This window comes from Oryx dammah, unplaced genomic scaffold (assembly GCF_014754425.2).
Source record: "Oryx dammah isolate SB20612 unplaced genomic scaffold, SCBI_Odam_1.1 HiC_scaffold_18, whole genome shotgun sequence".
NCBI lineage: Eukaryota > Metazoa > Chordata > Mammalia > Artiodactyla > Bovidae > Oryx > Oryx dammah.
Window position 1 is genome coordinate 58,052,646 of NW_024070202.1, and position 14,500 is coordinate 58,067,145.

At 38.7% G+C, this 14,500-nt stretch overlaps 1 protein-coding gene across 3 annotated transcripts in view; it reads left to right on the forward strand.

Annotated features, from left to right (window-relative positions):
• IMMP2L (inner mitochondrial membrane peptidase subunit 2) overlaps positions 1-14,110 on the forward strand; it is a 957,053-nt gene extending 942,943 nt beyond the window's left edge. For all 3 annotated transcript variants that reach the window (XM_040260170.1, XM_040260171.1, XM_040260172.1), the window contains one exon: positions 13,457-14,110. In XM_040260170.1, coding sequence (XP_040116104.1) covers positions 13,457-13,594 — 138 coding nt within the window. In that variant the 3' untranslated portion in view covers positions 13,595-14,110. The remainder of the gene's footprint in view (positions 1-13,456) is intronic.
• The last annotated feature ends 390 nt before the right edge of the window (positions 14,111-14,500 follow it).

The following is a 14,500-nucleotide window of genomic DNA, read 5'->3' on the forward strand; positions in this document are numbered from 1 at the left end:
GATTGAAGCTCAGTCTTGAATAGGAAAATTGCTTTGAAATGATTAAAGTTAAAATTGTTGGTTATGAAGGAAAACACTTGTCCTAGAATGAGGCCTTTAGATGAGAGAATCTCATTTGGAATCTTTTGTAAATACTATGGCTTTCCTTTTCAATGGCAAAATATTGGGTTGTATCAACCTATCACATCGTCTCAAATTTGTACCTCAGTGGAGGGTATGGAGGATTAGGAGGATGCTCTAGACAAAAATCTGGCAGGAGATGTCATTGGGAAAGATCTACCCTCAGGAGAGAGGTCGCCAGCATCCCTGGGAGGCAGCTTAGATGCATTGGCTGAGAGGAAACTTCCCAAGGAGTGACCACAACCTCTGCTGCCAGGCTCCTTCTTATGTCTGCTCTATCGAGTTATATTTTGATCCTCTGTTTAAATATCTCTCTCTCTTGTCAGATAGTGAGATCCTAGATGGGGTCCCATCCCACCTAGGACTGAGCCAAAACTCTGGTGACATTTATCCTCTTTGGTAAATATTCATTTTTGCAGATATTTATAGACAGTAATACCAGATCTAAAACCTTGGCGGGCAGATACTTCAGAAATCAGATTGTTTGGATTTTGGGAAGGTAGTGTCAGCAACTGAATGATATCTATACCATAATGTAACACTCCCAGTAGAATCTGGGGTAATGTCTATAATCAAGCACATTAATATTTCTGGAGCAAAAATTATGAATAGGCACACTGCACGGGATAAATAAAGGGTATGATTTTCTAACACTTTGGGTCACATCTGGTTTTTGCTACTAGAGATTACAGAACAGTGAATTTTTGGAGCTTGTTGGATTTTGGAATTGCAGATGAGGTATTGTCAGCCTGTATTGCATCCTTAGGAAGAGAAGTGTTCTCGTCTAAGGGAACTATTCCCCAACACAAGGACCCTTCCTCTTGTCATTTCAAGGAGCAAAAAGAGAACAGTGCTGGGTTCTTTTCTGGATGGCAATGTGTCCTCATAACTGGTGCTGCTACTTGGGTCTCTGTGGGAGGGGGCAATGGACATGGTTCATTTCGCACAAATAAAGCTTTCTCATTGTGCTGCTTCTGCGCCTTCTACTTTATCGGCTACTGCTTCCGCTCTGTTCTTACTTCTCCATTTTTCTAGTTTTCCTTCTCCCCTCATTTACTCTTAAATATATTTTTTTACTTACCAGTGTAGGTCTTAGGAGTGTTGATATTTTCCTTGTTTGTCTTCTGCATAATTCTTTGGCACACGGCCTTCCTGCCTCTCATTCACCTCAAGAGCCAAAGCGCTGAGTTATTAGTTTGTCTTGGAGTAGATGTCCGTCAGTGCTTGCTTAGAGTGGAAGCAGTCTCTCTTCATGTTTTTGTTTGGAGGACTATGTTTTATCTGCTCAGTGCTGTGTTGATAAGCATCTTGGGAATGTGTGCTGAATGACAAGCCACTGCTCCTCTCTTTACGACCCTTGTCTACTGCATCAGACAGTGTTAATGAAATGTCAAATCTGTATATGTTAATCCATGTGTAAGAATCAAGTAAGTTGCAGCATTTCTATCCTTCAGACTCTTAAAAAATTTTTTCATAATTTGAAACAGTGTTGTTGCTTATTTTTCCATATGATATATTTTTGCCTGTCTTTATTTCTAATTGTTTGATTTTACTTAGACCATACATTTGCTTGTTTGTTCATATATTCAAGAAAATTCACTTTTCTGCTACCTGATAAGGGAATTATCTTACTCTCCTCAACCTTTCTCTCTTTCTCAGTCTTGCAGGTTATTTGTAAGTAACTGCTTTTAGTGTTGATGTTATTGTGTAGTACCGATATTACCAGAAACTGGTGACCACAGAGGTAGGCCGAGGAAGGCAAGCCCAAGCCCCTGCACAGTCGGGACATCCTTCTCTGTGGAGCTGAGTGTCACTGACACCCATGAAGGAAGCGATCTTGCTCTGTCTCTTCTCTATGTGAATAATACACCGTTCTATCCCGTGCTTGATGGTGCTGTGTTTTTCTTCATGACTCTGACAACAAGATGTGGTGAGCGAGGTATCAGATGTCTATTCCTGGTGGCTGGCATTGTGATGATCTCTGCTGTCCTCCATCTAGCTAGAGTCCTTCCAGGGGATTAGTACCTGGTGTACAATGCCCTGCTCCTTCGGGAGCAGTGCACGGGACTCTGCCCTACACTCCCCACCTGCAGCATCAGATTGAACCACAGTACCAAAGAGCCGGCTCCGAGTGCAGTCCCATGTTCCTAGCGGCCTGCTCGCCACATATCGTCCCATCCCTGGTATTAGCAGTAGTTATTGAGACAACATCCTCTCTTGTGGTGCTCCAGTCCAGAAGCAGCAAAAGTGCTCTGTCAGGGTACCGCTGAGTAGTGTTCCCTGGCTGCCACTGTGAGCAGACTGGAGTGGATGCTGTATTCAGGAAAACTGTCATGTGTGGAAGAGGACAAACAACCAGGATTCTGGTCTATTACTTAAAACATCAATGGTACTTATCCCAGGAGAATGAAGACCAGGCATTATAAGTTTCTTTCCTTCCTAATATTGTTCATTTGTTTTGGAGATAAATGGGGGTCACCAGAGGCAATGCAAGCCAATTTTCTTGGCCTGTGTAATATATTTTAAAAGTTCTTAATCTACAGTAAATATAACATTTAAAATCTATGTATTACATATATATGTTTTTAAATTCCATATTGTACCTTTTAAAAATTATTTTGAGACTGCACTGAAGAACTATATCAAGAACGGTGTCATAGTCATTTGGTAGCACTAGTTGATGGCCAGTCCATTTTGGCACGTCATCTGTGAGGCTCTCATGCCTAAATAATATTGTTTTCCAGAAAACTGTGGATGTTTCTCTTAAGTTAGGGAATTTCCTTGATGCCCAGATCAGAAAATGTAGCATTTCCAGATTGAAGACTTCCTCCTTAATGAACATTCACTCATTCAACAAATATTTGTTGCTGACAAGTAGATCCTAATCTTGTAAAAAACACTGCTCTTTTCAGAAAACCTTTTTATCAAATAACCTTGGGAGTTCTCATTTCCCATTTCTCTCCTGACCCTGGTTCTGGTTCTGAAAGGAGTTGCATGACCAGTCATTTTCTTTCTTTCTTAGTTTCTTTTCTGTGTTTCCCCTCTGCCCTTTACCAGTTGGTAGCTCAACTGGTAAAGAATCCGCCTGCAGTGCAGGAGACCCTGCTTCCATGCCTGGGTTGGAAAGATCCACTGGAGAAGTGATAGGCTACCAACTCCAGTATTCTGGCCTGGAGAGTTCCATGAACTGTGTAGTCCATGGGGTTGAAAAGAATCTGGACACAACTGAGCGACTTTCACTTTCACTTTCTTTCTGCCCTATCTCTAGACTTATGTGCTTATGTTAGTCCTTGGTCCGCAATGACCAGTACAAAGTAATTGATTTTATTTTTATTATTTTATCGCCATACTCACAGCTTGTTCTTGCAAGCTCTTACTTCAAAGGAGGGTGTCCTTAAGCCAAAAGCTGGAAGAGTGTTCTGTAAACTGTAGTCCTGTAGTAAGGAGGGAAAGGAACCAGAGTAACACATCATCTCTGCCCCTGGCACTTGAATCAAAATCTGGGCCCATGAAGGCTGTGTCTGTCAGATGCCAAAATAACTTCTCAGTGGAGCCAAGTCAATCAAAGACAGTCAATTCACTGTAATTTCAGTCCATGTGGTTTCTTGGCATCATGTGGACCAAACAAACCAATTGACTGATAACGCTGGTCACTTTCCAACCAGTAATCCCCGTGTTTTCCAGAGAAGGGATTGCTAAAGAAGGAGCAGAACTATACAGCGGGTGTTTATAATGATCTCCTGGATACAAAATAAAGTAGAACTTTGGATCTAAAAAATAGCAATTTGAACTTTACCTAACATTTGCTTTTATAGACTGTTAATACTAACATATGTATAGATTATAGATTATTTTGATATAATTTTATATATTTTATATTTACATATTATATGGATAATTTAAAATATGTGAATACAAGTATTTTTACTGGTGGGGTACACAGTCAAACTTATTTGTTTGTTATTCTAGATCCTTGATTCCCCATCTTGAGGCAACAGAGTTTTGTAAAGGCTCCTTAATACATGTAAATGGACCTATTTTCTCATTCAGTAGATGCTAAAAATACAATAATCTGCTAAGGGTTTATAATGTTTTATTTAATATAGTTTTAGTGCTCTGTTTTAAAATTTACTGTAAAAGAGAATTCCTGTAGCCTAAGAATATTGTGAATCTATTGGAGGAGACACATCTACACAGGGTCACGAAAGAGCAAAGAGACAGAAGCATCGGGTACCAATAAAATATTAGGTTGGTCAGTCAGAGTATTTAAGCTATTGAAAAAAAATTGTGTATGCATAAACGTCTCTCTCTCTCTCTTTAATAACAGACTTCCCCCCCCTTTTTTCTCATCCTTTGTTCCCCTATTTTGGGTGAATATTGGGCTATCTCAGGAACTGGCTTCCAGCAATGTTTCTTTTATTTATGTCTGTATTGGTTTGGTAGGGCTGCCATAACAAAATACCACAGACTGAAGGGCGTAAGCAACGAATTTTCTCATAGTTCTGGAGCCTAGAAGTCCAAGATCATAGTGTTGGTGACTCTGGTTTCTTCCAAGGCCTCTCTCACTGGCATGCAAGTGGCTATCCTTCTGCTGTGTCTCCACATAGTCTTTCCTTTGCCCACATGCAACTCTGTTATCTCTTTGTGTGTCTTAATCTCCTTTTCTTACAAGCATACCATCAGATCGGGTTAGGGCCAAGGCCCTATCTCCAAATACAGTCACATTCTGAGGTGTTTGGGGTTAGAGCTTCAACATAGCAATTTGGGGGAACACAATTCAGTCCATAATGTACATTTCTTTTTGATAAGTCTACTTATTACAGGAAAGTATGTGGGACTCAGCAATATCAAGAAGAAATGTGATTAGCGTGACCATATCTTGATTTGTCCAGGAAGGTCCTGAACAAATTTTTATCCTGACTTAATTTAAAAAGTACCCCACTGGCTGTCAGAAGTCTCTCATTTGTATGATAAATTATATTGTAATCCTGTTGTAGAGTTCTCAGAGCCAGAGGGCATGTATTAGAACTTCAGCTCCAAAATCTGTGTGGTTGGACCTAGGTTTCCTCCACTATGAAGTAGAGACAATAGTAGTACCCGCATCAGGGTTATTAAGAGAATTAAATGAGGCAGTATGTATGATTTGTTCAGAACTCTGCCCTGAGTATAGTCAGCACTGTGTGTGACCCTGAGTAAGCACAGAGGAGATGTTTGTCAGGTGTGACTATATTTGTCAGGTATAATGGTTAATTTTGCGTGTCAACTTCGCTGGGCCCAAGTGCCCAGATATTTGGTCAACATCATTCTGGATGTTTCTATGAGAGTCGTTTTGGATGTGATTTACATTTAGATGGCAAACTTTGAAAGCAGGTTGGATAAGTTACACTCACATATTGGAGATCAGTCAGTTGAAGGCCTGAAGAGAACAAAGGGCTGACATTCCCTCAACCAGGGGAGAAGTTACCAGCAGATTACCTTTGAACTTCAACTTCAACTGTTTCCTGAGTCCCTAGCCTACTGGTCTTCTGCATCAGATTTTGGACTCACCAACCTCCATAACTGTGTGAGCCAATTTCTTAATTCTGTTTCTATATATACACGCATCTTATTAGTTGTTTCTCTGGAGGACCACCCCTAACACAGTATGTGTGGACACCAAAGCTGTACCTGAAAAGAACTTATAATTTTTTTAAGTTTAATATATTTCTGGATTTTTATGCCCTTTTAAATTCACTGTGTTCTTTGCATGTCTATGTACATGCCAGTAAAAAAGATCATATGACAAGATAGCTAAGAGAGTGACTAGGCACTTTCTATATTAATCACAGTCTTTAAAAAACATATAATCTGCATTCACATACCATGTTTGAAAATGATACTGACATTATCCATCTGTGGGAATTTTCACCATTATTTATAATTATGACGATGAATCTTTTTTTTTCAGGAAGTGAGAGTAGCGTCTTTAATAAATGGAATAAAATTATAATAGGTTTTGGTAAAATGAATGATTAAAAAAAAAAAAAAAAACTGAATCACTATGTTAAAACTGAGCTCCAAAACTAGGAAATCAGGCAAATATGTTGGCAAGAGTTCAGCCAAGTTAAAAGACTGGCAGATCAAACCTTAGGAAAAAAGTTAAACAAGTTGGAAAAGCAAATAAAGGCTTGAGGAATAACCGAGCAGCAGCTATCAAATCTAAAAAGGGTTCCTGTGGAGGGGATGGAGACCAGCTGTTCTCTAGCTTAGCTGAGCCCAGACAAGAACAAAAATAGAAAAGAACGGCAGTGTGGCAGACCATTTAGAGCTAGGCTTCTGCAGTTAATTTGGTTAGAATGGTTACTTAGCATGTTCCAAATACACTTAAAAGTCTTTAGATTTGGTTAGGTTTACCTTTTCTTGGTGTGAAGCCAAGTGGAAAACCCAGATCTAGATTTCCCGTGGGGTTAATCAGGATTGCCTGAGTGTGGGGTAGAGCACAGGCTCCATTTCTATGACATGATAGGAATTGGTTTCTAGGATGTGCTGTTAAGAATAAAAGTAACATCAAAAGGGAATATGCATAACAGTAGCTACCTTCAGTATGAGAAATAGGGAAATAATGTATATGTGTGTGTATAAAAATATATACACATAATATATAGAGACATAATAAATATGTACACATAAAAATATATAGAGATATACACAGATAGATAAAAACTGATAAATATATGTATTTGGTTTTCTTTACTGGAAAAGAAGGATAAGCCAGAAACTAATGAATATAGTTATCCTACTAGAGAGGTAAGGTAGCAGATACTGGAATTTCTCTGTGTGCATTTTTGTTAGTTTATTAGTTTCCTATTGCTGCTGTAATAAATCATAAGTTTAGTGGCTTAAGACAACATGAGTGTAAAATTTTACAGTTCTGGAGGTCAGAAGTCCAAAATGGGTCTCACTGGGCTAAAATTCAGGTGTCAGCAGGGCTGGCTTCATTCTGGAAGCTCTAGGGGATAATTTGTTTCCTTGCCAGCTTGCAGAGTCCACCTGCATTCCTTGGCTCATGGCCCTGTTTGACATCTGCATCCTCAAACCTGTCTCTGAATCTGACCCTTCTACCTAGCTGGTCTACACTTAAGACCTTTGTGATTACACATGTCCATGGGCTCATATAGGATAGTCTTCTTATCCTCAGATCAACTGATTAGTAACCTTATTTCCATTTTGTCCTGAGATATTCCATATTCACCATGTCTGGGGGACCGGTGTGTATACGTCTTTGGAGGTGTGTATGGGGGCATTATTCTGCATGCCATACCTTATGAACCATTTAAATGTTTATTCACAAATAAAGATGAATCAAAAAGGATAACAAAAGTGCACTCTAAAATTGAATACGAATAGAAACAAATGGGCTTAACCATATATCAAAAGGAAACATAACTGTATTGGGGAGGAAACACACTAGATTCAAGCAAGATTTTTTGAACACAGGACTTTCCCAATATACTGGAATTATTTTAAAGACCAAAATAATTGCAAAGAAATCTCAATCTTTACTGAATAAATTTGTTGTTGGTATTATTTATAGTGAACTTAAAACTACCTTTTTGTATGTATTGTAGGGTAGTGTAAATGTTCTTATGGGGAGACAGAGCATTCACTATGGAATAAGGGAGACAGAAATTTGGAATGCAGGAAGGTGAGAAAGATGCTTGTGGTATGGGACTTTTTATGTCCATCCCTTGAAATGGCAGAGATTGACACCACCAGGAGCAAGCAGCACATCTACTACCTGATCTTGGTTTCTAAACAGCATTCCTTGGTAAAAGAAATCAAAGCCTCCTTAAAGAGATGTCTAATTTCAGATGGAACAGGTTTAAAGTACAAGGGGGTCTTCCCTGATGTCCGGTGGTTAAGAATCTGCCTTGCAATGCAGGAGACATGGGTTAAATCCCTGGTCAGGCAACTAAGATCCCACATGTCCTGGAGCAACTAAGCTCACCGCTGCAATTACTGAAGCCCGCATACCGCAGCCAAGATCCAGCACAGCCAAATAAATAATATATAAACAATAAAATAAAGTTTTAAAAAATAAAGTACAATCAAAAAAGGAAGAGAGTTCCAGAAAAACATCCATTTCTGCTTTGTTGACTATGCTAAAGCCTTTGACTGTGCAGATCACAATAAACTGTGGAAAATTCTGAAAGAGATGGGAATACCAGACCACCTGACCTGCCTCTTGAGAAACCTGTATGCAGGTCAGGAAGCAACAGTTCGAACTGGACATGGAACAACAGACTGGTTCCAGATAGGGAAAGGAGTACATCAAGGCTGTATATTGTCACCTGCTTATTTAACTTATATGCAGAGTACATCATGAGAAATGCTGGGCTGGATGAAGCACAAGCTGGAGTCAAGATTGCTGGGAGAAATATCAATAACATCAGATATGCAGATGACACCACCCTTAGGGCAGAAAGTGAACTAAAGAGCCTCTTGATGAAAGTGAAAGAGGAGAGTAAATAAGTTGGCTTAAAGCTCAAGATTCAGAAAACAAAGATCATGGCGTCTGGTCCCATCACTTCATGACAAATAGATGGGGAAACAGTGGCTGACTTTTTTTGAGGGGGGGCTCCAAGATTGCTGAAGATGGTGATTGCACCCATGAAATTAACAGACGCTTAGTCCTTGGAAGGAAATTTATGACCAACCTAGACAGCATATTAAAAAGCAGAGACATTACTTTGTCAACAAAGGTCCATCTAGTAAAGGCTATGGTTTTTCCGTTAATCATGTATGGATGTGAGAGTTGGACTATAAAGAAAGCTGAGCACAGAAGAATTGATGCTTTTGAACTGTGTTGGAGAAGACTCTTGAGAGTCCCTGGTTGCAAGGAAATCCAACCAGTCCATCCTAAAGAAAATCAGTCTCGGGTGTTCATTGGAACACCCAATATTTTGGCCACCTGATGTGAAGAGCTGACTCATTTGAAAAGACCCTGATGTTGGGAAAGATTGAAGGCAGGAGAAGGGGATGGCAGAAGATGAGATGGTTAGATGGCATCACCGATTCAATGGACATGATTTTGGGTAAACTCCAGGAGTTGGTGATGGACAGGGAGGCCTGGCGTGCTGTGGTTCATGGGGTTGCAAAGAGTCAGACACAACTGAGCGACTGAACTAAAAGCCAACAATACCTAGTGGGATCAAAAAGTTACGATGTGCTCAAAGATTCATGGAGACATGTCCAAAAATTAACAACTTTCACTGGCCCAATGTAGAATATTTGAGTATCAAACAAACCAAAAGGTAGTAAGTAAGATTTTGGATTTTAAAAGGGATCTTTCATATTAAAATATAGGCACTTGAGGTTGGTAGGGACAGAACTTTTTAAGAGAAAATGGAAACTAATAATATAAATGAAATAATAAATTTGGAAAGCCTCTTTTCTGTAATCATGAATGTAATAATTGTTTCAGGCAGGATAATGGATGTTAAATTTTAGATGGTTTCTAAGTCATCTTGCTTCAGAGAGCAGTGAGATTATATCATTATTAATTACAAGGGAAAATTATTAATTTAGAATACAGAAACCTGATCAATATCACCTTAAATGATCAAATAATAGTGAGGTAAACTGATATTTTGTACCTCCTGATGTGATAAAATGGGAAGGATTATTGTTATCTAGTTGCTAAGACGTGTCCAACTCTTTGTGACCCCATGGACTACAGCCCACCAGGCTCTTCTGTCCATGGACTTTCCCAGGCAAGAATAGTAGAAAGGGTTGCCATTTCCTTCTCCAGGGCATCTTCCTGACTCAGGGTTTGAACCTGCATCTCTTGCATTGGCAGATAGATTCTTGACTGCTGAGAGACCTGGGAAGCTCCCAAAGACAGTAAGATTTTGAATTTAAAAAGGAATCTCTTATGTTAAAATATAAGCATTTGAGGTTGGCAGGAATAGCACTTTTTAAAGGAAGAATGGAAACTAGTAAAAGTGAAAGAAATAAAAAAAAATTGGAAAACCACTCTTTTATAATCCCCCATGTAATAATTGTTTCAGACAGCCTAATCAGTGGCCGTTAAAATTATTTTAGATGCTTTAGAAACCATCTTCCTTCAGAGAGCAGTGAGATATGTTATTAACATATGGGGTATTTACATGTTTCAAAATATGATCCCCTCAATTACTTTTTAGTTACAAAAGGAAAATGACTGATTTACAATAGAGAAACCTGATCAACATCACCTTAATCAAATGATCAAACTTCACATGACAACAATGGGATGAACTAATATTTTGTGCCTCTTGAGGTGATAAAATGGGATGGGTTCAATACCAGTTATATAATATTCTTGCCAAGAACACTTCATTTGACTCTAATCAGGAGGGGGAAAATTGGGCAATTACAGATGTAGGACCTCAAGATTAACCCAAATGTAAATTGCAGCAACACAGGGACAATCGTGATGCAATTTGTGACCCTCAATTAAGAATTCTAAAAATAGAAGAGCTTTAAAAGACATTTGGACAGTTAAAAATTGTATATGGACTGTATATTAAGTAATTTTATATCAATATTAAATACCTCGCATAAAAGTGTTCCTGTAGGAAAGAGTCTTCTTAGGATATATATGTTGAAGTATGTGGGGATAAATTCAGCATGGTGACAACTTCAAGTGATTCAGAGAAAAGTATATGTGTACAAATACATATACAGACATAATGAGAGGGGAATGAAGGCAGCAAAATGTAAATAACTGGTAAATTTTGGTGACTAGAACTGTTTTTTACACAAAATTTTTTAATTTTCTGTAGGTTTGATTTTTAAAGTAGCAATTTGAAGAAAAATTCCTTTATTGGACCCATGGGCTTCTTGTTTCCCTTTGGGCTGATTTAGTTTATATTTCAAGTTGTTGTGAATGTTTTCTTTTTTTTTAAATGTTTGTGGTTATCTGTTTGGAAGTGTCTCCCTTGACTTTCACATCTGAATCTCTGGGCAATGTGATTCTTCAAATGCATATAAACAGAACTTTAATGAAAGGAATGTTGTATGTCAATCTCTATGGAGTTCCAATTTATAGGAAAAACATTTGAAAATAAAATGGACACATAGTTACCTGGTTTAGTGATGATACTCAATATGAGTGTGTTTTATAATTTTCTACATCCCTTAAAATATTACTTGATAGCTGATTCCCACTAGCTGTTTTACACATGGTAGTGTATATATGTCAAGCCTAATCTCCTAATTCCATCCACCCTCACCTTCCCTCCCTGTCTCTACATTTGCATCTCATCCCTGCCCTGAAAATAGGTTCATCTGTACAATTTTCTAAATTCCACATACATGCATTAATATATGATAATTGTTTTTCTCTTTCGGACTTTACTCTGTATGATAGACTCTAGGTTCATCCACATCTCTTCAACAAATGACCCAGTTTTGTTCCTTTCTGTGGCTGAGTAATATTCCACTGTAGATGGGGAATGTGGGAGGGGCCCAAGAGGGAGGAGATATAAATATACATATAGTCGATTCACTTCCTTGCACAGCAGAAACTAACACAAAATTGTAAAGTAATTATACTGCAATACCTGATGGCTTCCCTGGTGGCTCAGGTGGTAAAGAATCTGCCTGCAATGCAGGAGACCTGGCTTTGATACCGGGTCAGGAAAATCCCATGGAGAAGGGCATGGCAACCCACTCCAGTATTCTTGCCTAGGAAATCCCATGGACCGAGTGGCTTGCTGGGCTACAGTCCATGGGATTGCAAAGAGTTGGATGTGACTGAGCAACTAACACTTTGATTTTGATTTTTGATAGCACCAACAAAGGATACAGATTTCCACGCCCTCCCTCAGACCTGTGAAGGGTAATCTCTGAGCATAGGGCCCAGATCTGCATTTTCATCAGGTGTGCCACAGCCTTTTGAGCACTGAAGTTCATGTCCCTGACACATCTTTAAGGGCCTCCTCCCTCTCAGGACTCAGTCTTACCACCTCTAGGGAAAGCTCCCTTCCCTTGCCTCCTTTTCCACCCTGGTACATCCTTTTACCATCTGCAGTGATCTTCATAGATTTTCCTCCACTTATGATGGGGTTATGCCCTGAGAAAGGACTTCCCTGATGGCTCAGACGGTAAAGCATCTTTCTACAATGTGAGAGACCTAGGTTCGATCCCTGGGTTGGGAAGATCCCCTGGAGAAGGAAATGGCAATCCACTCCAGTACTATTGCCTGGAAAATCCCATGGACAGAGGAGCCTGGTAGGCTACAGTCCATGGGGTTGCAAAGAGTCGGACATGACTGAGCGACTTCATTTTCACTTTCACTATGCCCTGAGAAGCCATTGAAGGTTAAAAACATTTGAGGTAAAAAAACTGCACTTAATTCATCTAACCTATCTTAAACATGCTCAGAACATTAAAGATTAGCCTACAGTGGGAAAAGTTACCTAACAAAAAGCCTATTTTGTAATAAAGTACTGAATATCTCATGGAAGGTATTGAATACTCTACTGAAAGTGAAAAACAGAATGATTGTAAGTGTATTGGTTGTTTATCCTTGTGGTTGTTTGGCCCAAAGCCACTGCCCAGCATTAGAAGAGAGTATCAGTATCATATTGTATATTGCTAGCCTGGGAAAAATCAAAATTGGAAGTATTGTTTCTACTGAACACATCTCACTTTCACACCATCATAAAGTCAAAAAAATCCTGAGTCAAACTATCATCAGTTGAGGACCATATACTGGATTTTTTCCCCTTGTTTCCCACCTCTCTCCATAAGCACTAAATTCACATTGTTCTGTATACTCTCTGTGGAAGCACCTTACCCAGTCTCATACCTAACTCCTGCTACTCATTCAGTAGGTGGGACAGTATTTCTTTTTTTTTAACAAAATATAGATTTTTTTAAGGGTATCTCTGTTTCCCCCCCACCCCACCCCCCAAAAGTCTCTCTGAGATACTGGGAGTTCTGGCAGAAACTCTTGAGAATCTAAACCAGATTCATACTCACTGGGGATTTCAGCTTCTAAAACAGGACTATTAAGCCCTAAAGCCAGCTTCCATGGCTTGGTAGCTATGTGACTTAAAAAAATGGCAGGCTACTCTGGTATTCTCTTATGCAAAAAAGGGGATAATATCAGTACCTACCTCAAATGGTTGTATTAAAGGTATTTACATATACAAAGAACCTAGAAAAATCCCAGTAGGTGTTTATTCTGTTAATCATCATCTTCCCATGGAATATCAGACCTGGATCAAATTCTGCTTTCAAGATGTTAATGATGATCCTATATAAAAAAATATCTTTCTTGCTTTCTTTGTGTCTCTTGTGCGTTCAGGTTTCCCTAGGACTCCTGCATGCCCATGCTACACATATCCTGTGGCCTCCAGAGCGCTGGCAGAAATTAGAGTCTGTTCTTCCTCCAGAGCGCTTGCTGGTTCAGAGTGAAGAGGACTGCCTGCAAGGATCCCCCTAAGCTGCTGCCCTGGAGAAGCACCACTACCACCAATCACAGGAAATGGGATGGAGAAGAACAACACTGAAAAGGGCAAAGCTTCTTGCAAGAAATATTTTTATCACATTAAGATGATCTGTATTATTAGAGTTTTAAAATATTAAACAGTATTAAATAACATCTGATTTTATGTTAAATTGTAATACTGTGTTTAATGTCCCCAAAGTGCAGACTTTGGGAAATATGAAAATTTTATTCCCAAATGTCTCAAAGGGGATACAATTTGGATTTTTATGCATACATGTTCTATTCATTGTTAGATTTTGATTTTGGAGCTTTCTGCTGGAAGAATATGAAAACTAATATTTGATGAAAGTAGCTAAGTATTCATTTACTCTTAAGATGAAACATGAAGAAACTTTATACACATAGTGATAAGAATTACATTATAATTGACAGTATCTACAATGCAGTGACTGCCAGTTAGGAAGAACAGCAAACTATGATGCAAAAATAAAACATTGATTTGTTCAGGTACTGTTTTGGGTGTTTATCATTAAACTGGTAATAGTCTATTAATAAGGAATATATTCTTTCTTTTGGAAGAAAAGAATTAAAATATTGGGGAACCAGGTCTCTCAGTATTTTTACACAACCAAATCTTTCTCACTGGCCCTCTTTTAATCCAAAATTTCTTAGTGATCTCCTGCCTATTCACGCTGATGAGTAAACTTATTTTTCAATATTTGGCCACTATTTGATAAAATGTTCTGAGTGGAAATGGAAAAATCACTTCAACCAAGTCTGATTTTTTTTTTCCTCCTAGTGATTTTTCAGTGCTCCTGTCTATAGTTCTGAAATCACCTACTAAACAGCGGGGGCAATACTGACAGATTTTATAATTGTATAGCTAAGAAGGTAGATTCT